Genomic DNA, 24592 nt, shown 5'->3' with positions numbered 1-24592 from the left:
CCTCTCTCCTTTCTCCGTGCCTTTCAGCAAGTTTACGGTCGATAAAGAAGAGTGCGGTCGGTATACCTACCATATACATATCATAGCAGTATGATTTTATCGACGTAACTTCTCTCGCGCAAGTTCGGTCGAAAAAAAACTCGCATACGTAAATTTTCGCACACACACACGCATCCCGCATCAACTGACATCCCTCTCCGCCTCATTCACACTCGTAAATTCACGCTCGTCGCCCCGCCTTTTTTTTTTTTTTTTTTAGTTAGCCGCTACCTTATTAACATTACACGTTACACATTTACATTTATCGATTCCGGGGGGGTAGGTAGGTAGGTAGGTAGGTAGGTAGGTAGGTAGGTAGGTAGGTAGGTAGGTAGCCAGGTAGAGAATATAGTAATAATAACGTAACTGTAGGTAGGTAGCTCCTTATTACAGTCTCTGTACTGTCTCTACGTATCACAGCCTGGGTGCCTCGCCACTGCCTTTCCTCCTTCCTCCTTCCTCCTTCCTCCTGACTTCGCGTAAAATATTATTATCGTATCCTCCACAGCGTTTCTAAGCGTTTTCGTAAAGCACTGTCGAAAGCTGCCCCCCCCCCCGTTTCCAGCACAGCTTCACGAAGCCGGGTGAAGTGCGGAGAGAAGAAGGTGTGATGAAGTCGAATCGATCATTCCTCGATGCTTCTTCGGTAGACGTCACCTGTGTCTACTAATCGGGCCAGGCAGTGGCATGGTGGTGGTGGTGGTGGTGGTGGTGGCGCACTAGTACAGGAGGTTCTCCGCGTGGCGCGCAGCGTTCCGCAGCTCCATTCGGTGTTCAGCTTGAACGTTCCGGGCGCGACGCGGACTCGCGATGAAACAACACTATCAGCCGACGGGGATCGGCCACCGGGGAACTAGGGTGTCACGTCCCAGATCTCGGCGAGGAAAACTGGCAGCTTTTTGTTCTTGAACTTGAGGCTGAAGCACATCTCGCTGTTCTGGTTGCCGAGGGTCCGCAGCTCGGTCAACACGGACAGCAATCTGGCGAAAACCGTGCCCGGATTCGGTCTGCGCCTGTTGTCCACGTACGCCCTCAACGCCTCCAGATAGATCTCCTGAATCTTCTCCACCTTCCAGCCCTCGAGCAGGTTCGGCCTCTCTGCAAGAAAACAGGGGAATCTTTTCTTTGCTGGGGGGTCTTGGATGATCCGGTTAGTTAGTTGAGAGTCGAGGCTCGAACGTAACGAAATTCATAATATGATGAGTTAAAATATTAATTATCCTGTCCTTATGTATTTATAACACCATTGCACCGTGTTTCATTTAATTTTGGAAGAAATCCATGAACAAAATTTCTCTCTGCTTTACAAGTTTTAATATTGAAATAAAAAATTTTGAATACAATATATTAAATAATTATATTTAATAATAAAATATTGAATACAAATTTAATAATGATAAAAGAAATAATATTTTTTTAATTGAAATATCAAAATTTGATATTCGATATTCTAGAAATTCTATTATTTTAACTTTTTACATTTTCTTATTGGAAAAAATTTCTCCTTCTTAGAATATACTGTTTCAAAGATTAATCAATCTTTTTTCGAATGGTTCGAAATTATTATATCGATGGAGAAGAAATCGACGCTCGAAATCGTGACAAGGTTTTTAAGGCTAGGTATATTTTCTTTCACGTACCTGAGAATATGACGATGGCGGTCAACAACGCGTACTCGGCGTTGTTCACCTTCATGGCGTACATCTGCCGGCAGAAATGTAGCAAATCCTCGATCGTCTCGCCCATACCCGCCACGGTATAGCTGTCCTTCGTGTAAGGCTGATTATTGGCGAATATTATGCTGTCCGTCTGCACGTCGTACTTCCTCGCCATTCGAAGCATCATCACCTCGCTGGAGCAGGCCTTGAGCAGAGCGATCTGATCCTCCCGCATCAGCTCGTCGAAGCCTGGCAATCTCTTCGAGAATTCGACGATCAATTGGACCGTGAGGATCGTGATCTCGGTTATGTGCCTGAACTTGTAATCACTGATGTCCTCTCCCTCCGAGGGCTGATTCTAAAAATTTTAATAATTCTCAATTCCCCGCATTTTGATGATAAATTTATAAATAAATAATATAAATATATTATAAATAAATAATATAAATAAATAATATAAATATAATATAAATATAATATAAATAAATAATATAAATAAATAATATAAATAATGTAAATAAATAATATAAATAAATATAAATAATATAAATAATATAAATAAATAATATAAATAAATAATGTAAATAAATAATGTAAATAAATAATATAAATAAATATAAATAATATAAATAAATAATATAAATAAATAATGTAAATAATATAAATACATAATGTAAATAAATAATGTAAATAAATAATATAAATAAGTAATATAAATAAAATAATATAAATAAGTAATATAAATAAGTAATATAAATAAATAATATAAATATAATATAAATAAATAATGTAAATAAATAATGTAAATTAATAATGTAAATAAATAATATAAATATAATATAAATAAATAATGTATATAAATAATGTAAATATAATATAAATAAATAATGTAAATAAATAATGTAAATAAATAATATAAATAAGTAATATAAATAAATAATATAAATATAATATAAATAAATAATATAAATAAATAATATAAATATAATATAAATAAATAATATAAATAAATAATATAAATATAATATAAATAAATAATGTAAATAAATAATGTAAATTAATAATGTAAATAAATAATATAAATATAATATAAATAAATAATATAATAAAAAAAGAAACAAACTCACCGTGATCCTCTTGAGATCCTCCTCGCTCGGTTGCTCGTACTCGTTCTGGAAGTAGACGAGCCTGTGTATCAATTCCTCCTGCTCGGGGCTGATCGGTTTCACGTAGCCGTAAGGGCTGACAGGCGTCAGGATCCCGCTGCTTCCGGACGTGGACAACGACTCCGCCTCGGCCGGCTCGATCTTCACCCCCATCTGATCGCTCCGTATACCGCCGCTGCCCGGGGACCCGTTCATCGTTGTACTGTTCGGCTTGTCCTTCTCCTGCAACACAACCGTCCCCTCTCCATCTATAAACCGATCCTCCGAACCCGAACGCGGATACGAGAGGGAATATATCTAACGATTCCCCGGCCGAAACGAGGGAGGGATACCTTTTGCGCCTTCTTCTCCTTCCGCTTCACGGCGCACTGGTATTCGGGCACCACGCACTCGGGCCTCATCCCGACCGTCAAACACTTCTTCAACCTGCACTCCTGACACTTGCGCCTCATGTACATGTCGATCTCGCAATTGTTCCCGTATTTACACTGATAGACCGCGTTCTTAGTGATGCTCCGCCGGAAGAAACCTTTGCACCCCTCGCACGTGAGCGCGTTGTAGTGGTAACCGGAGGCGCGATCGCCGCAGACCAGGCACAACTCCTCCTGCTGCCTCGGGGTCGGTCCCTTCTTCTTCCTCGCGTCGCACCCGTCGCTGCCTCCTCCTCCACCACCCCCGCCTCCTCCTCCTCCTCCTCCTCCTCCTCCTCCGCCTCCGCCGCCGCCGCCGCCGCCTCCTCCTCCTCCTCCGCCGCCTCCGCCTCCGCTGCTCCCATACCCGTTCAAAGAGCCAGGCTGCGACAACTCGTCCCTAGCTGCCGACAACACGTTCAACATTCCCGTCAGATAGAGGTATTGTTATCATTGTTGTGAAAATTTATGAAAATTCTGGCTTCCGGTTATCGATACGGCAATTTACGGTACAACGCGCGCGTTACGCGTTCGTTAGATACCTAAAAATATTGAATATCTAAAGGGGGTAATACGATCCCCCCCTAAATGTTGTCCTAAATTCCATCGGTAACCCGATCTCCCCTGCGTTCCATAAATAGGTGACATCTTTTAAACGTTCCAGTAAACTTTATATATATATAGTTGAACAAATTCATTATGATAAATTGAATCGAAGAAACGTGTATATATATTTCAACGTTATTATTGAAAGAGAAGCTAGACTCCGACTAAATTCGTTCGTGTCGCTTGAACTTTTTTTTCCCCTCGTTCGGTGGACGATTACGATTATATATATATATAGTCGAACAAATTCATTATGATAAATTGAATCGAAGAAACGTGTATATATATTTCAACGTTATTATTGAAAGAGAAGCTAGACTCCGACTAAATTCGTTCGTGTCGCTTGAACTTTTTTTTCCCCTCGTTCGGTGGACGATTACGATTATATATATATATATATATATATATATATATATATATATATATATATATATACAGTTGAACAAATTCATTATGATAAATTGAATCGAAGAAACGTATGTATATATATTTCAACGTTATTATTGAAAGAGAAGCTAGACTCCGACTAAATTCGTTCGTGTCGCTTGAACTTTTTTTTCCCCTCGTTCGGTGGACGATTACGAGGCGCTTTATTGCTATACCGAGAGACGAGCGCGACGAGCGTTAGTGTGAGTGACTCGGTTCGGCCACGGGCAAGCGGGTTCCAGTAACCTACGTGGCGACATCGTCTCTATTGCCCCGTTTATCTGTGAAACTCGTCGAATGGAACGCCGCGCGCGCGCTGGAAGTCACGGTCGGTGAAAGTACGGTGCTGCTGCTGCGCGCTCTGCTCGCGCGCCGCCCTTCCAACAACGAGGCGAGGAATCGACGCGAGAGCCGCCCGGCCCGCGTGCTTTCGTGCGAAGGAAATTGTGCGCCCGAGATTCTTGAAAATACTCGAGAGCGTAGCTCCCTGTGGGATCCGCTCGAAAAAAAAATCTAGAGGAAAACTAATTCTAAATATAATATATTCTAAATGTATATTTATATATATATATAAAGTGTGTGTTTAATTTTGAACGGGAATAGTTTAATATACTTTTTTAATTCAAAATCGGTCATTGTGAGAATCAGATATTTTAAATTCAAGTTAGAAATATATATATATACGTCGGTTGCTAAATATAACGGTTCCAAGATCTGATACCGTTGATCGCTTGACTGATCAAAAATCTAGGAAAGATCTACGATTTTAAATATATACGTATGAAATTAAGATTGGAATATTTAATTTTGATTAGATTGGATTAGAAAAAAATCTCATTAAGGAAATTTTTAATTCGTTTTAAATTATATGAACGTCGGTCACTAAATGTATAACTGTTCCAAGATGACCGTTGATGATACGAATTTCTGATCTGTAGTTTATTAAAATAAATAAATATAAGTTACTCGATCGATGTTTACTCGCAAGTTGTAATTGTAAATTCCATTTAAACACGATCGAAGTCATTAAATTTCTCATCGCTTCAGCGAAGAAGATGATTTGAATTTCTCTTCTCGAGAAAAGCAAACGTGTATCGTATATATGTATATTCATGTATCTTTCTCAATTCCACGAAGAAGAATCTGAGGACGGGTTCCTCGGATCACCCGGAAGTACTGATCGCCGTGAAAATATCCGCCTTGGAACACTGAGACAGTGACCAGGCTAGATGGTCACTCGGTTATTACCCCTTCTTCTTCTTCTTCTTCATCGTTCTGCACGCTTTAGTTTCGCGATCGTTTCTCTTTTTTTCCATTTCTCTTCCAGACTTTCGTTCGTTCTCGTAAATTTTTTCAAAGATTCGTATCTTCGAAAAAAAAAAAGAAAAGTCGTAATTACAAATTAATTCTCTTTTACTACAGTTTCATCGTCGAGATTTTTATCCGTCGAATAAAAATTTCGAAAACAAGATTTTTAGTAAACATGATGACTCGATAAAAATTAAGTTTCTTAAATTGATGATCGAACTCGAAATCGATCATCTTGTGAAATTCCAATTAATTTGTTATTAACGTTTCTTAAGATACGTGTTATAAAATATTTGATTAATTAACTAATAATTCAATAAATATAATAAATAATATATACAATATTGGTAAAGAAAAAATTATTGTATAAAATATTAAATAAAATCCTGATAATCAACGATTTTCTCTATATCCCTACTTTAATAAATAAATAAAAAATTAATAACAAACCAAATTCATAAAATAAATAAAATAATAATAAATTTATTAATAAACAATTTATAATCTACTATTATTTAATGAAATAAAAATTCATAAAGTTAATATAATTAATCCGTAAGAATAACAATTAAATCTTAAATTACAAATAAAAATATATAATTCAATCAATTCGATTAAAATTAAATAAATTTATTAATATAAAATAATTATAATCAAAAATTTCCAAGAATTAAATTTAAATAATTTATTTTATTTAATAAATAAATTATTAAAGATATAAACATCATCTTAATAAATTTCTAATAAATCAAATCTATAATTCTTAATTTCTGGTGACCAAAGTCATAATTTATTCTAATTAACAACACGATAAACCCAAAACTAATTCACAAACAGATTAATGGTCAATCGATAACAAAATTCTTTGTCAAAGATTCTTGGAGACGAAGAGGATAAAGATTTCCTGTTGCAATGGAGAAATCGAAGGCCGATAAATTATTGGTACCGACCTGACACTGGCACAAAATTGATACCTACGCCGGTTTGTGTACATATTAGCAAGTAGTACATAACGATTCTATATAGAGCGAGCAGGCCATCATTTCAAATGCCCCAAACAGGTTTCCTTGCTACTTAACATTGGCTCGCTGTTGGTATTCATGCTAGTCTCCGACGCAGAATAATATTATCAAAATATAATTCAACGTTTGTTGCAACGATTAAAGGAAAGTTAAAAGAATTGATATCTTGATTCAATAATCATTATTAAAAATTTAACGAAATTTTCTTTTCCCTTCAATATATTTTTTTTTGTTATTAAAAAATTAAACCTGTGTAATTGTAAGTTTTGTTTGTATTTTTGAATTTTATTTACAATCGTTTTGTAATTTATATTCAAGTTATTTTCGATAAAAATTTAATATAATTTTTATGATTTTTTAAATTATGGCAATTAAAAAAAAGAAGAAGAAAAAAATTCTAAGTTTTGTAATTTATATTCGAGTTATTTTCTTTCCCCTTCAATGTATTTTTTTTTTGGAAAAATTAAATAATATGTTTAATTGTAGTTTTCTTTTATTTACAATATTTTTGTAATTTATATTCAAGTTATTTTCTTTCCCCTTCAATGTATTTTTTTTTTTGGAAAAATTAAATAATATGTTTAATTGTAGTTTTCTTTTATTTACAATATTTTTGTAATTTATATTCAAGTTATTTTCTTTCCCCTTCAATGTATTTTTTTTTTGGAAAAATTAAATAATATATTTAATTGTAAGTTTTCTTTGTATTTTTGAATTTTATTTACAATCGTTTTGTAATTTATATTCAAGTTATTTTCGATAAAAATTTAATATAATTTTTATGATTCTTTAAATTATCGTAATTAAAAAGAAGAAGAAAAAAAAATTCTAATTTAAATGTATAATCAGGAATCGAAATTTAAAAGATTCATCCTGTATGAATAATCTGCAAGAATCTTTACAGCTATCTTGCCGCTGACCTTGACACTGACTTCTTTTCAAGCCTGTGTATTTATAGAGTGCAAGATGGAGAATCATAGTCTGAGGGGCTCGAAGAAAGAGTCTGGAATCTCTCTGTAGTTCTAAACAGTTTGAATTCATGCGACGATGCGACAATAACTTTTTTTTCCCCGTAAAAAAGTACAAAAAACGCTTCGATCCCTATTTAAAGAGTTTCTTTTCCCCGCCTTGTTAAAATTCGTGCTTGGACGAGTAATATTTCGATTTAGTAATGGTTAAATCTTGCTTAGAATTTGAATGGCAAGCAAAATTTGATCGAATTCTATCTTTACTTATTCAACAATGCCAAACGTTCTAGATTCCTTCCTCGAATTCCTAAACAGAATTTCGAGGCAAGTCCGAGGCATACTAGCATACCACACGAGTTCGATCATACGTGCAATACAGGCGCAGTGAACTCATCTGGAAGTTTATTTTAAACCCGTAACACGAAATTTCACTGTTCTCGCTTCTCTAAAACTTATCCGAACGTTCGAACCGACAAGTGTTTGAAAATTTCAACAAAACTCTAAATCATCTCGTCTTTTCGCGCTTGCGAAAATAACATCGACTCCAACATCGATACCTTATACCTAAAACTATATATAAGATCAAACTATATATAAGATTATAAATATATATATATAAAACCGATCGAAAAAAAATATAAAATGAAAATATTTAAAGAAAAGAACGATAATAATAATCCTCAAAAACTAGGAAATTCAATTAACGATAGCAACTTTTATTATTGCTCGTAAAAGTGGGAAGGGAGGGGGAAAAATTTCTTCTCGGTCATCGAAAGCATCGGAAGCAAAAGTAGCAAACGACACGTAGTAGGAAACTCGATCGCAGAGCGTCGGTTTCTCCAGAATCTAGGAGGATCACACAATCTAGCGAGCGTTAGAAAAGCCTCCTGCTGTACAACCGCTATATACGACGACGACTCAACGTGGCCGGCCGCTCGCCTTCTATACTCTATACGCAGCAAAGTTTCCGTGCTGGTTAGTAGCTCTCTCACGGCGGAGCAGTGAGCGGCCTTGACTCTGGCTGGATGCCTGTGACTGTGTGTAGCCGCGCAGGTACCTCTCTTCTCTACACGCGTCCACGTTCCTTAGCACGCGTCCTTCTCGATCCTGCTGGCCCGCCTAACAGACAGCGAGTCTTCGCCTCTCTTTCCCTCTCTCCGTCTCTCTCTCTCTCCGTCGCGCAACCGGCTCCCTCCCTCCCTCCTCCTCGTCGCTCGCTCGCTCGCTCGCCCCTCCCCTCCCGCCTCGCCCGCCCGCCGCACTCCACCGACACACCGATCCTCCTCTTTCCCTCTCGCCTGTCCTTCTCCTTTCGCCTGCTCGCCTCGTCTCTACCGATCCGTGCTGTCGCTCTTGCCAACAGAGGAAAGCTAAAACGGGCCAGTGAGCACTGCTTCTTGCAGCCGAGCCTCTATTCCACTCTCCTTCTTCTATGAGGAGGGAAGGAGGGGAGGGGAGAGGGGAAGAGGAGGCGACGAGAACGACGTCCTGGGATAGAGTTCCTTCTTGTTGACTGGCAGAGGCGAGTAACCAGAACTGCTGCTATTCTTTTGCGGTTTTTGGCGGTTTCTCATTCACACCCCAGCCTTTCGCATTGCACACCGGCAATTTTAAGGGGGGAGGGGGAGGGGAGAGGGGCTCTGGTGTTCAACTTGGAGACCGGAGACTGTTTCTTCTTTTTCCTTCGTTTTCGTTTGTTTATGAATTCTCGATCTCGGAGAAATTTATCTTAGTAGTTTTTCTTTTTTTTTTTTTTTTTTTTCCCCTCGAGCAACTTTTTAACAAAGTTCTTCTTTCTTCTCGGAGAGAGTTCTCGGCAAGTCGGGGAGTTGAGATTGGAGTAGATCGTCGAATTTTTTAACGTTACACGTTGTAGTAGTACAAGAATATGAAAATCGATATGACGAAACTGAAGGAAGAAAAAAAAAAAAAGTTGAATAAATCGATCGATCGATTCTCATCAGATCACAACTGTTCCAAAAATAGAAAAAAAAAGTTTTAGGGAAACTTTTTCGTTGAATAAGCAAGCGTACGGGAAGAGCAACAGGATCGAGGACGAAGTGACTACGACGCTGGGACAAGATGGACGACTAGCGGCACATCGCTCTAACGCCACTGACTATCATTCAGGTCTCCACGGAATACACGCGCGTTTATTCCACCAGCCTTCTATTTCATTCTCGTCACATTTCTCATAGCCGCGGCTCCGCTGCGTATCGTTTCGACGTTTCAAAATTCATCGCACGCGCACGCGCTCTCGCTCGTGATTTCAGCATCGTCACATCGGCTCTACCACGGCTAAAATAATATTGGGCGAATTATGAAATTCGCGTGCAACGATCTCGCCCCTCCCCCCCCGCTTCTCGGAATAATCCACCTTGCGCGGCCGCCTCGGCTATCTCGCCGCGTGCCCATTTAACTGCTCCTCGCCCAGGCTACTAATTCTTCTTTCTTATCTCTCATCTTCTCTCCTTCTCTACCCTCGGCGCAAAAAATTCCCATTTCATTTTATTTTATCGACGCCTCGCCAGGAATTTTATGAGGACGTGTACATGTATTATATATATGTATATGTATGTATGTACATACGTGTTATACGTATATATATATATATATATATACGCTCAGCCACAATAATAATCCTGCGTTGCAAAATAGGTGGAAACGAGAGCGCGCGCGCGACCTTGTCCTACCCTCTGCTGCCCAGTCCCTTTAAATGACGGCAATCCCATCGGTGTTTCCATTCCGATACACACACACACAAACGTAACTAATGGATGTCATATCCGGTCACGGTATTACGATCAGATAAGATCTGGGAACAAAAAGGAAAAAGACGTGGCCAAACACGCGAACGGTCATCCTCGCAATTAGAGAAGGTAAACATGGGCGCAGTTGCATGGGAAAAGGAGAAAAGAAAAATTCCATTCCCATTCCGAGACACGATTTCGAAAAAATTATTCTCCTCTTTCCGATTTTTCGAGTCTTCTTAAAGAAAGAAAAAAAAATTAAAAAAGACGAATTTAAAAAGATTCAAGACTAGGAGGATCCTATTGTTCGCTGCGGATCGTGGATGGAAGGGACAAGTGGAGAACGGTCGCACGAAAAACGCGCACAGGAAATCCATGAATCACCGGCCACGAATTTATTTTCGTTGGAACGAAATCCTACGCAACCGTCGTGGACGACTTTGAAGGCCTCGAAAAACTCATTTCGTATTCCCGCTTCGTGGGCCGCTCGCTCGCTTCGTATGTTGAAACTTCACCCGCGGCTCTTTAACCCACCTCGTCTTTCCAGATTCCGTCGAAAAATATTATATATGTGCTCCCTGAGTGGCGACTGACTGGCTAATTTCCCACTTTCGAAATCCTCCCCCCTCCTCTCCATTTCTTTTTACTTTTCCACGCGCGTTTCTTTCTTTAAAATTAATCCAACCTTCATTAATCTCACGCAATTTCAATTAACACGATTTATATCAAATAAATTATACTATATACTTATCTTTATCTAAAGAAAAAATGCTTTTCTCACGAGAAACATTATTCTATCTCCGAGAGAGAGAATATCGATTATTGTACGTGGAACAAGTTTGGTGAGGTTCAACCGGTGTTGAAAAACCCTGCACGAGGGGGATAATACTGGTGGAACGCGGTAAAACGGAGTTGTTGTAAGTTAATGGAACAAAATGATTTCCAAGCGTTTCATTGCAACCGCCGGTGGGTTCAGCTGAGCGTGACACTGCCTCTCTGGCCATGATAGAATTTATCCTTGAACTAGAGTGGCGAGGAGCTCGACTCCTCTCCGAGAGAGGAGGGGGGGGAGAGTATCTGCGCGCGACGCGTACAGTCACGATCCTTCATATATATATATATATTCAATAAGAGAGAGAGAGAGAGAGAAGGAAGGTCCAAAATAAAATAATTTTCGGTTATCAGCTGGGAAAGAAAATTTTTACACGTTTGGATCTTTCTTATCGTGCCCCGCCAAGGACAAAATGGCGATGTTAAAGCGAGTTGGTTAGGCGCGCTATCGAGCCACGTTATTGGTTTGCGACTTGAGTACCCTACGAGCTTTACGATCCATTCTGATTTACAGGTTCCTGTCACAGATCGTGGACAGTCTGTTACGCGAAAGTCGCCACGCGGGCATACCGGATACGGTACTTTTACCGGAGGGAATACCACCTTCGTGCCAGCACAGAGAAAACGTGCATACCGTCCCAGGGTCTCCCAACTCGCTGCCTCTTCTCTCTCTCTCTTTCCGTGCTTTTAAACGTTTTTTTTTAACGAGCGTATCCCAATAATTTCATCCAATATTATATCTATATAGGTAGTAATAATGATTCTAGAAAGAAGAAAAAAAAATTTGGAATCGAGAGAAATTCGAATATTGGAAATTAATTTTCTTTTCAACCGAAACGAAGAAAAATTCGAGCTTGATATTCGCGCCCGAACGATGGATGGAACGAGGCATAGAGTTGAATAAACTACTACGAAACGCGCGTAGCGCGACGTCGTCGTTTGCCGTGAAAGTAATAAATGTGACAAGAACGTAACGATTAATCACTCTCTGCGGGTGTCTCGCGCTTGCGAAACTTTGGTCTACTTGGTAAACTTGGTTAAAAACTGGCGACTCAAGTTTGGCACGTTGCCAGAAACGTTGACTCATTTCCAGGTGAAAATGAAAATTCGCTTTTCAGTTTCACCGATCGCCGATCATCGAGCGATTAATTTAACGAAAATTCGATTTCCGATCTCGCTCGTTTATAACGTATTTTCGGCCCGGTGACTAACGTTTTCAATCGCGTTGGAAATAGACGCGTTAACGTCCAGACACGTGGTGGCGAGTTGGAATCGTTACGTTTGTTACAATTGTATCTCTTTATATCTTTTTATTTTATCCATTTATCCGTTTATCGAGCGTTATATTGCAATGTAATAATTATTTTTCTCCGATAAACACGAACCGATTCGAAAGAAATTTTGAATCGAGTGGTGACGGTGTTTAAAAATTGGAATTGCAGTTAATAATTATTAAGCGACAGTTGAAATGGTCGAAAGAAGGATCGTCCGCACGTCAGACGAGATATCGAAAGAGCACGGCATCATTCGTGCTCCCCGACGCAACAATGTTTGCCGAAGGGAACAATATACACAATCCGATTGACGCAGAATGGCATTCGCGAGATGTGGTGTGCAGGCTCTGAATATAGACCGGTGTATTTTAACCCTAGCTACTCTAATTACTCCCTGCTTGATAGCCAGCCAATTCCGACTTATTTTCACCGTCACATTTTCTTGCAAGTACCTTTAACGTCACTTTTCAGCCCCTCCCCTCGCTGCCCCACTTATTAATCGAATTAATCAAATCGCCAATGTAAACTCTATCTAACAGCTGCAAGCTTTTCTTTCGCTTCATTTTTCATATAACAATAAACGTAGACTACTTATGATCTTCGAATTCGATTAAAAAAAAAAAAAAAAAAAAAAAATACTTTACCGATAAACGATTAGTTTGAAGAAAACGAAGAAAGATTCTAAAAAGGCGATTGTCTTCAATTAGACGAGCTGCGTGGTGTGTATATATATATATATATATATATATTTTCGAGGGATTCGATAATCTCCAAGGCAACCGCGACGGTTGAGAACCATCGTTTCACGGGTTGATATCGTTTCCCGTGTACTACGTGGCTCGTTACCATTCCTTACACGATTCACCGATACACGCGACCGCGCACGCTCACACACGATACGACCATTTGACGACCACTGACGACGACCCACTTCCACTGTCTGGCCGCCGCTCGTTTTGTTGCTTCAGGTTTATTTAATTCTAAAGTAGTTTTCCCGCGTTCGAAGGAAAAGTTGCTACGGATCCAACGGAGTATCGAGAGAACGCTTTTTTTCCTCCTTCCCTCTCTCTCTCTCTCTCTCTCTCTCTCTCTCTCTCTCTCTCTCTCGCTCGCTCGCTCGCTCTTTCCCCCACTCTTCCGACCTGAAACTTTACACCGATCTTTCGGCTCAGTTTTTTCCACCGCTCTCGGCGAAGCGTTTGGGTAGGAAAGGAAGATAACGAAATTATCGATTAACTAGACGCGCGTTTTACGTACGTTCGGTGGAACCAACGTTGCCTAATATATCGTCTAATGAGAATATTTGTTAATATTGAAAATAGAGTTTCTTTAAGTTTCGATTATAATTCTCTCTCTCTCTCTTCGTTAATTCGTGCGTAATACGAATTACAAAATCGATTTCTCTTGAAGAGAAAAGGAAAAAAATAAAAATCAACGTTAAACCCGTCGGATGACGAAAAGTCTTGGAAATTTAAATGAGAACTCGTCGTCCCATTACGACACGGTTTCGAGTTCGGTCGGAAACAACGCACGTGGATACCCCAAGCTAAGGAGGAGACCTCGATTTAGAAGGAAGGAGAGAGAGAGAGAGAGAAAGAAAGAGAAAAAACTCGATCACCTTATAAAGTACAACCTGATACATCGGATTATCGCGTCCTTTCCTTCCAAGCGATCGAGCCTCTTCTTTCTCGAGTGAGAGTGACCTACTGACCTCTTCCTGCCTTTTTCTCTTTTTCCCTCCCCTACCCCTCTCCCTACCTTAATTTGGCCCTTCCCCTCCCTTTCCGTAACCTCTTATTATGTACGTGCTGAGAAGCATCTCGCGAAGGAATACACGACGAAACAAATATTTTTTTTTTTTTTTTTTTTTTAATCAAGACTCGTAATTATTCTCGTATGATATATCGATCTGATCTATTGTTTGAAAATTTGTTTCCTTTATATTTATTCTCGAGTTGGAAAAGATGATTTTTAATGAAAATTAAATTTTGTGTAAATTTAAGACGTTGTTTAAGAGTCGAAGGAAATGAGAGAAAAATTTGAAAAAAAATTATTTAAACAAATCACAACAAAGTACAACAACTGCGTATTTTCACGGAAACGAAATTTAAAAAACTCGTTCAAACTCGCTTTCTGCCGGCGATTTGTCAACGTGACGAAACAAAGAAAAGCGAAGAATTAAATCTAAATATTTTATGGGGCTCCGGTGGTAATTTGCACGAAACGAATTAAGCATAGCAACGAATCCTTGTAAAATTGTATTCGTCTTCGGAAGACGAAATGCAATTTGCGCGTTATTCAGCGTCATTCAAATCTCCTTTAATATCACATGTTATTCCGCTATCTATTATTAGTCATCCCTCCCATCCCCTCCCCTCCCTCCGAAAAAATACATACACGAAGAAGATTGGAAGAAGAATGAAATCGTGTGTTCGAAGAAAAAAAAAAAGAAAAAAGAACGTCTTAAAAAATTTACACATGAAAATTTAATTTTCATTAAAAATATTTATCATCTTTTCCAACGAGCGAGAATAAATATAAAGGAAACAAAACGACTTTTACGTACCAAGTAAAAATGATTTACATAGTTATTTGAATAAAAATTTATTTCGACGATGCTATTAATATATATATAATCGGGAAAAAGGAGAAGAAAAAAATCGGATATTTCTATAATTCAAATTTAAATTGAACTTTAAGAAATAATTGAAATTTATAAATAATAAATATAATAAATAATAATGAATAATAATAATCGTCAAATTTTTCTCTTTTTATTATCGGTAATTTAATAACAACAACATTTTCGAAAAACGAAAATGCAACGAATATTTTTTTCACCGAGTTTGTTAATCAATCGAAATTTTTGCGATACGATATTTCGTGAAAAGAAAAAAAATATAAATATATCGTCAACGGTTCGTTCGCCCTGGTGCGTCGCAGACGTGCGAATTGGACGAGCAAAGCTTGGCGCGGAAATTAATGAGACTCGGAATCGAAAAACGTCGAAAAACGTGCAAAAATTTTCGCGGCTGCGTCCTTTCACATCGCGCAAATACAATTCTCTGGAACTTTCCTAATTACTTGCGAAGAATTGCGCGCAATGATTGCAAATTACGAGACGGATCTCCTCCTACTACTTTTTGTTCTTTCATCCTCTTTTCTCTTCCTTTTTACGTTCGTCCATAACTGAAAGGCAAATAGGAATATTCCATATATTCGAAATTAAATTAGCGGTGAAATTAGCGTTTTGCGTGACCGAAATATGGAAAAAGATATTAAAATAAGATATTTTTATTTCTTGTTCTTTTTCTTTTTTCGAAAACATTGGATATATCAAGGTCGGAATATTCGAATGTCTGTGAAACGCTGGATCAGCGAAAATCTATTGTTGGATCGAATAATCTGAATAATTAAATTCTAATAATCGCGAAAAATAAAGACACCGGCCGATGGAAAACAATTCTTCGATTATATTATTCCTTCGAGCAAACAGTGTGTGACCTATCTAAAAAAACCTACCCATACATTGCTGCGATATATATACCTCGTTTATACCTCGAACGGTTATAATTTTGTTTATATAATTCCAAATAAATTTCGATCGAGCGAAAATTTGAAATTTTAATTTACGAGTCGAACAATCTGAACACAAAAAACGTAGAAACGCGAACAAAATCGAATCGATCTTCCTTTCTATACTTCGAAGAACACACTGTTATTATAAAATAAAATTATATGATACGAAATAAATATTGTATTAACCGATACTTTTTCCCCTTCCCCTCTCGAGATATATATATATATACCGTACGATATACAAGATTCCTAAATACGAGTCGAGCGAGCAAAACAATAATGGGAGGAGGGGGAGAAAGAAAGGAAGGGAAAAAAAAGAGTAGAGAAAAGAAACAAAATTCCTTCGTCCTCTATCGAGTCTCCTTCGAGAGAACGGTTACGTGTGTTACGAGGCACGATTCGGAACGAGTGGTTTCGAATCGTTTCTTTTTCCGTGCCCGGCCAGTTTCTCGGGTACACAACACAACACGGCCGACAACGCCTAACGTCTAACGGTCCGCCGCCGAATATTTACGAATCCCACACGAATCTAGCGCGTACGAACGAGGCGATCGATATTGTCCCGCGTGTGGAATTCGATGACCCATTTCGACGAGGTGGTATCATTCGGCGCGCTTCGAGGAAGCAATCTGGAATCTCGATTTACGGGGCGAATCGTCGAGAAACGAATGCAACCGCGTGCACTCGACTCGACTGTAGGAAGAGAACTGTAGGGGAATTGGGAGGAGGATTATTATTATCGAACGAAAGAAACGGTGGAAGACTTTCGATTCGATCGATATATTTAAAATAATTGTAAATATTCGAGGCATTTATTTTCGATTGAAAAATTTTCTAAACATTTTCGGTTATTATTTCGCTAAATATTAGGCGGTTAGCTCGTTCGAATTAACTCGAAAGAAGAACTTTTTTTTCGTTTAATTATTTCTAGATTAAAAGAAAAAATTCCCTAGAACTTCCAAGAATAGAATTTTTTTCGAATCTTCAATTATCATCAAAGTAAATCCACTTATTGTAGAGTTTAACTATTTCTAGATTAAAAGAAAAAATTCCCAAAAATTGCCAAGAATAGAATACACGATAAATAATTCCCTAGAATTTTTCTTGAATCTTCATCGAAGTAAATCCACTTATATATAGAATTTAAGTATTCTATTTCTAGATTAAAAGAAAAAATTCGCTAGAACTTCCAAGAATAGAATTTTTCTCGAATTTTCAATTATCATCGAAGTAAATCCACTTATTGTAGAGTTTAAATATTCTAGATTAAAAGAAAAAATTCTTTAGAATTTCCAAGAGAACAGTACATAATAAATAATTCCATCGAATTAACTCGAAAGAAGAACTTTTCTTTCGTTTAATTATTTCTAGATTAAAAGAAAAAATTCCCTAGAACTGTCAAGAATAGAATATACGCGTAGAACTTTTCTCGAATCTTTAATTATCATCGAAGTAAATCCACTTATTGTAGAGTTTAACTATTCTAGATTAAAAGAAAAAATTCCCTATAATTTCCAAGAATGGAAAGCACGCGATAAATAATTCCCTAGAACTCTTCTCGAATCTTCAATTATCATCGAAATAAATCCACTTATATATAGAATTTAAGTATTCTATTTCTAGATTAAAAGAAAAAATTCCCTAGAATTTCCAAGAATAGAATTTTTCTCGAATCTTCAATTATCATCGAAGTAAATCCATTTATTGTAGAGTTTAATTATTCAATTTCTAGATTAAAAGAAAAAATTTCCTAAAATTGCTAAGAATAGAACACACAATAAATAATTCCCTAGAACTTTTTTCGAATCTTCAATTATCATCGAAATAAATCCACTTATATATAGAATTTAAGTATTCTATTTCCAGATTAAAAGAAAATTTCCCTAGAACTGCCAAGAATAGAACACATGCGATAAATATTCCCTAGAACTTTTCTCGAATCTTCATCGAAGTAAATTCACTTATTATAGAGTTTAACTATTCTATTTCTAGATTAAAAGAAAAAATTCCCTAGAACTGCCAAGAATAGAATTTTTCTCGAATCTTCAATTATCATCGAAGTAAATCCACTTATTATAGAGTTTAACTATTCTAGATTAAAAGAAAAAATTCTCTAGAATTTCCAAGAATAGAACAGCATGTGATAAATAATTCCCTAGAACTTTTCTCGAATCTTCAATTATTATCGAAGTAAATCCACTTATATATAGAGTCTAACTATTCTATTTCTAGATCAAAAGAAAAAATTCCCCTAAAACTTCCAAGAATAGAACAGCACGCGATAAATAATTCCCTAGAATCGAATCTTCGTTAAAGTAAATCCACTTATTATAAAGTTTAACTATTCTATTTCTAGATCAAAAGAAAAAATTCCCTAAAACTTCCAAGAATAGAACAGCACGCGATAAATAATTCCCTAGAATCGAATCTTCGTCAAAGTAAATCCACTTATTATAGAGTCCAACTATTCTATTTCCAGATTAAAAGAAAAAAACTCCCTAGAACTGCCAAGAATAAAACAATTCGCGATAGATAATTCCCTAGAACGTATAATAATAGAACATTATATATATATAGAGTAAGAAATTTTTTTTACAAAATTTTTCTGCGTCAGATCTTGTATAAAGATCGAAAAAAAAAAAAAAGAAAAGAAAAAAGAAAAGAAAAAAAAATGTTATAAGATAAGAAGAAATAACCTGTTTGTGGTGAATCATTGGCAGGAGGAAAAACCGAAGGACCGTGACCTAGTTTCCGGGTCATCGGTACCGCGACTGCAAACGAAAACACAATGGTCCCACCGCGAGCGGAGCACTGACATATACGTGACACAACGTGTTATTTAAAGCTGATATATACATACCGGCGGTGGACACACGTCACACGATGCAATAAACCCGTTGAAGCAGAGCAGAAGAGAATGAAAATAATGAGACGAAACATCGAGAAGGAAGGGGAGGGAAGATGTTCGTCGCTCTCGTTCATTCGAGAAATTTATCGATACACGGGATTTCAACGTTGAAAAATCGTCGAAATTAATCGATCGTTCGAATTAAACATTTTCTATGGCTTAGAATTTTTATTGTTTGAACCGAGTCGAATTTTATTTTATTAATATAAAGAAATTTATCCAAAAATTTACGATTTATTATACTTTGAAGCTTAAATTTTCTGGCCAATGAGATATTTATACATAATTTTCCATATTTTTAAAAATAATAAAAAAAAGTAAATTTAATAAAGTATTGATCATGAATTAATTTAGAAATTTTCAAAATCTCTTCGAATTGCATTAATCGAATAAATATAAATTAATCGGACTTAATTAGAGGATGTTGACTCATTGTGATAAAATAAGAGAACTAGTAAGTTTCTGAACTGAAACAAACGACAGAGTTGCGTATATATATAAAATGCGTCATCGTGTACGTCACGTCTTGGATGCAATGATCTACGATAATTAAATTACACAGTTACGGAAATCGATAATTAAACATTCCAGGAAATAATTTTAATACGTTTCGTGCAATTTTAATTAATCTTATACGAACGTAAACCTTCACGTTTTCAAAAGATTGATCATTCTTCGTGGAAAATGCTGTTTCGAGCAATCAACCAATTTCACAATTTTTAAGTATCGATCGATTCAAATATTTCATTGTTACTCGTCAAACAGATTCAGACAATCAAAAAAAAAAAACTTGCCATCCATCGAGATCAGTCATCATAAGATAAATATTGAATCTCTTTTCGATTCATAAAAGAATCAGAAAAAGAATTTTAATTCAAATTACCAAAGCATTATAAATATACTAGAATTATTATTTACACGTATAGAAAAATTCCCTAGCATGGACAAAACGAAGAGCTGTAAAATTTTTATTTCACACTTCCTCGTAATATATAAAAAAAAGAATTGAGATTTCAGGAAGTCTGTGCACTGCAACGAGTCGTAACACAGTGATAACACAGGGAGAGGGGGGGAGGAGGGAGATAAAACGTTGAAGCGAGAAATTAAAAAAAGGGGGCGAACGAACGAAAAGAATATCGACGGAGAAATAAAAAAGAAACGGATACGCCAGAAAGATGGTGGAATTGTGCAATCGGCGCCAGGTATGGTGCAACATGGCGCAATCGATGACGAATGCCGTTACGGGGTCCTATGAGGACGTCGTTTCTCGCTTTTTCGATCCGGTTCGATCGGCCTCGACACGATTTCCCGCTGGAGAAAAAGGAAACCAGGTAAAAATAGGCACGCCTGGTATTTCGAGAGAGAGAGAGAGAGAGAGAGAGAGAAAAAAAAAGGAAAAGAAAACAACAACACACCAGTTTCGTCGCTTTCTAACGAAACATCGAGAGGAGCTGCTGAACGTGTGTAGGTCGATCACCTTTAAAGGACGTTTATCGGCTGGTTTAGAGGCGGTCAACTCTTCGACTTTCGATCCCTCGAGCACATTTTTTACTTCAATTGTTCTCAAGTTCCTTCTTTTTCAACGAATGGAATTAATTAAAGTTGGAAAAAAAAAAAAAAAAGTTTTACAATAATAATCGAGGTTATTTTATAAATTGATTTATAATTTGAAATTAAATCGGAATTAAAAGGAAAAATGATTATTCCGTTTATCGTAATAAATAAAAAACATCGAGGTGGAGAAAAGTTGCAATTAAAATTAAAATTCTTTCTTTTTCTTCTTTTTTCATCACGCAGAAATAAGAGAATAATATTGCTAATTATAAGAGGCGTATTAAATTTAATACTTTATTTTTTTCTCTTTTCTAGCCAATTAAAAGTTTTCCGAATGAAAAATAATCTTTCTTTTCGTTCGATTTCCTCTTGAACAAAAAATCCTTTAAATCAATATCAATATCATAGTATTTATAAAAATTTCTATAAAGATTCGATTTAAAAATCTAAATAAGCAAGAAAGGAAAAAGAATAATTTTTGTTTCGAAAAGAATGACGTAGGCAAAAGCGTCCTGATGCGCGACAATTCGAGCGCAAGCGTCCAACGATTCTCTTACTCGCGTAACGACGCGGTAAACGACGGAGAGAGAAAAGTCACCAGTGCAACAAACCTTCGATGGGGGTGGTGAATGGCGAGGCAGGATCGGTGACCGTTGGCAACACTGTGGTGGTGGTCGTGGCGGTGATGGTAGCCCGATAATGATCCCCGTTCGTCTGCAGGCCCCGATGAAGGTCCAGATCCCACAGCTGGAGTTCTTCGCTCTTTACGACCGCGCTCTCCGGCGTGGAGGGTTGGAAATTCGGCGGTGGCGACAGCACGCCGCTGCTCGAAACCTCTGGGCTCGACTCCTGCAGACTTCCTGCGTGCCTGTTACCCCATCGCCGCTTGATCCCCGCGACAGGCACACGGGGCACAGTCTGCAGCATCTCGTCAGCCTGCTCCACCTTCAGGATCACCGTTCCCTGTTCCCTCGACTCCACCGTCCCAATTTTCCTCGTTACTTCCGTCGGGGGAAAAGAAAATATCACTGTGTTGCACGCGCGACCACACTGAAAACCGTGGTCCCGTTCAAAAAAAAACGAGATTATCCCCTCAGATTTTTCCTTTCCTTTCCTCTCAGTGCAACGTAACACTCTGTTTACGGTAACAGAAACTACTACTACTACCACGCTAGTCGTTGACCTCGATAATTCGTTCGTCGACCGAAATTGCGGCAAGGAATACGAGGTCAGGGCAGCGCGCGAGAGAATCGATTCACTGTCAAGAGTCCATGGTCCCCGAGCTCTCACGCATCGTCCGTCTCGCTTGGCCGCGCTGCTTTTCCTCGTGTCCCTCTTCCTCTATACCGCGATACCACGCCGCACGAACACATATATCGTCGGAGGCCGTTCCTCTGTGTGTGCGCGTGTACGCGCGATAAACGGCTGTACGTGTGTGGAACGTAGGCAGGGAGCTCGTGACGGGAGACTACGATCGTCTTCGTTTCGCCTCGGTTGCTCTCGTTTCTCTTTCTCTCTCCCCTGCTCTCGGCTCCTCTAATGGCGGCCAAGCAGCCACGGAGTGTCGGTCATCGAAGAAACGGGGTCACGATCGCGCAAAAGGGAACGCAGTAGACGCGGACGGTAGGGAGAGAGGGAAGGAGAGAGAGAGAGAGAGAGAGAGAGAGATGACGTACAGGCAGCCAGCGAGCAAGCCTGTTTATCTTTCTCTATCGCAGGCACGCCGCGTTGTTCGAGAACGTCAACCAGCCGAATAGCCGTGGTAGAAATGCATGATTTTCACTGGCGAAATTCTCCGTATCTGAGGCTGCGCACGATCGACGAGAACGGACAGTCGGTACTCCGTGTATCGAGGTCACAAGCAGAACGTGTGTACGTTCGTTCGAGCGAGTCTCTTTCTTGTTCGTTCCACTTTTCCGTCACGCTGATATGCGCCACTCTTTCTCTCTTTCCTTCTTCTCGTTTTCCTCCACGCTGCTCCGTCTTCGCCAACCTTCTCTCTCTCTCACTCCTTTTCTACGACCGAGTTTCTTTCCTCCGTATCCTTTTCTCTTTCTACTTTCTCGTTTTCTCTTTGGTGCGACCACGCACACATACACGCACGCACTCTTATCTCCACCAGCGACAACCACCTTTACGACGACAACAATTTCATATCTTTTTCTCTCTTTTTTTCCTCTTCTCCGGAACGATCACCGCGGAACGGATCATCGAAAGAGACGCGAAGAAGACATCTTTCTCGTTTCACTTTACGAGAGCTTTGCACAGAACGCGCAGCGCTCGTCCACGATATGCACGTGTGCATTGACGACAATCGTGCGAGAGCTCGATTGTACGACGCATAAACAAAACACGACGACGATGTAGCAACGACGCGTTACGTCACACTTGGGGGCATATAGACACGCACACACGCACACAGACACGCGCGTGTTGCACACAAATTTTACAACGCGACTACTCTGCCGGCGATATTACCGATAATGCAATCGTCGACACACGAGATACACACTTTAAACACTCGCACACGCGTGAATGCTGGGTGAGCTCCTCTTTATTCTTCAGTTTTGTTCTTCCTTTTTTTTCTATCTCGTAGATGGCAGGCTGCGTGTTAACACGTACACACATGTGCGCAACGCCGAACGATGTTACCAAGTCTACGGTCCGCCACTGACTGAAGGCGTACGGCCTGGCCGTGCAGGCACGAGGGTGCCCGCCAGGCTCCGACGTACCTCGGCCGCCAACCGACCAATCAGCGCCCGACTTCTCGCTACTTTCACTGTCGCGCGTACCCTGCACTATAAGGTGCCCCATACCTGCGCTGCGCAAACGCAGTATTTTCTGCGCTACGGCCTCGACGTTTTCCACCTACTACGTTAATTTTCCCTTCTTTACGGGCAAACATCTGCAGCATCATTTTACTCTACGTTAGTATTACGTTTTCTACGGTAAATGGTTACGATCGCTCGTGATATAATTTAGTTTCATATGCTATATTACTTTGTGATATCCAGATTTTATTTTTTACAATGGTAAAAGGAAAGTTTTTTTATTATTGTCCATAATAAAATCGATTCATTTTAAACAAATTTTAAAATCTTAATTCAAGATCGTCTATATGCAGAATGTATGTAAAAAAAAAAGTATTGAAAAGTGCTCATTAAGATTATTGGTGAAACAAATATATATCTTTATATAGATCGGTTATCTTCGTAAAAATATGAGTTGCAAACATTCGCAAAATAGCGGAACAAACATCCGCGAGTTGCTTAATAATTTTAATACTTTCAATAAACCATAATTCATGGATTTATTGATTTCTCGCAGAAAGGTAATAAATATTAATTTCAACCCCCCCGTTATTTTATCTTCGATCCTTTTTATTTTAAATTTATATACTTCGGTATATGTATCAGTTTTAAGCTTACTATTTTTTTTTTTTCCTTTATTTCCTCGAGATTGAAGTCGTCGAGCAAAATTGCAGAAAATGAATCTTAACGAGTTTTTAATGTCTCCCATGAGAGTAACATATTATACAATAAACAGTAACGTCAATTCGTTGCTCGTTCCCCTGTGATAATTATTCCTTTTTCCAAATATTTACAGTTCGCAAATATTTTCTTACACGGATAACTTTATGCAAAAAACCCTTTCGTGCCAGATTCTGACCTTCGTAATTCAAGAAAACTGATTTCTTTGCAATTAAAAACTTCGATCTAACCTCGTATTTTTCGAATAATTTTCTGAAAGAAAAAAAAAAAGAAAGGAACGTTCTGTCTTCAAAAATTCGTATTCGATTTTCCAATTTAATAAAATTTTCTTAAATTGATCTTTTAAACTCTCCACAAATTCCAATTATGAAAATATGTCAAGGAAAATCTCGAAATGTTGGAACGAGACGAAAGGAAGGAAGGAAGGAAGGAATCAATTCTTGAGAGAAATAGCGCGAAACATTTTTCACGTTGTATCTCGCCGAATTATCATCGCCAATTCTTAGTCATCGTCATGACCTTTGACGTGGCTTTTGTTGTTTGCATTTTTATCGCGAACTTGCTAGTGCCTTGTAAGGCGGAACGATAAAAAAAAAGAAGAA

The 24592-nt window shown here is 38.2% G+C and overlaps 1 protein-coding gene across 4 annotated transcripts in view; it reads right to left on the bottom strand.

Annotated features, from left to right (window-relative positions):
* Positions 1–239: 239 nt before the first annotated feature.
* Ecr (ecdysone receptor) overlaps positions 240–24592 on the bottom strand; it is a 120853-nt gene continuing 96500 nt past the window's right edge. For 2 of the 4 annotated variants that reach the window (XM_016913298.2, XM_006568053.3), the window contains exons 3-6: positions 3196–3677; positions 2825–3085; positions 1680–2055; positions 318–1137 (exon numbers count right to left, since the gene is read on the bottom strand). In XM_016913298.2, the coding sequence (XP_016768787.2) occupies positions 893–1137; positions 1680–2055; positions 2825–3085; positions 3196–3677 (1364 nt within the window). In that variant the 3' untranslated portion in view covers positions 318–892. 4 annotated transcript variants of the gene reach the window in all.

The sequence above is a fragment of the Apis mellifera genome, linkage group LG8 (genome assembly GCF_003254395.2).
Source record: "Apis mellifera strain DH4 linkage group LG8, Amel_HAv3.1, whole genome shotgun sequence".
NCBI lineage: Eukaryota > Metazoa > Arthropoda > Insecta > Hymenoptera > Apidae > Apis > Apis mellifera.
This window is presented reverse-complemented; position numbering and strand designations above follow the sequence as displayed.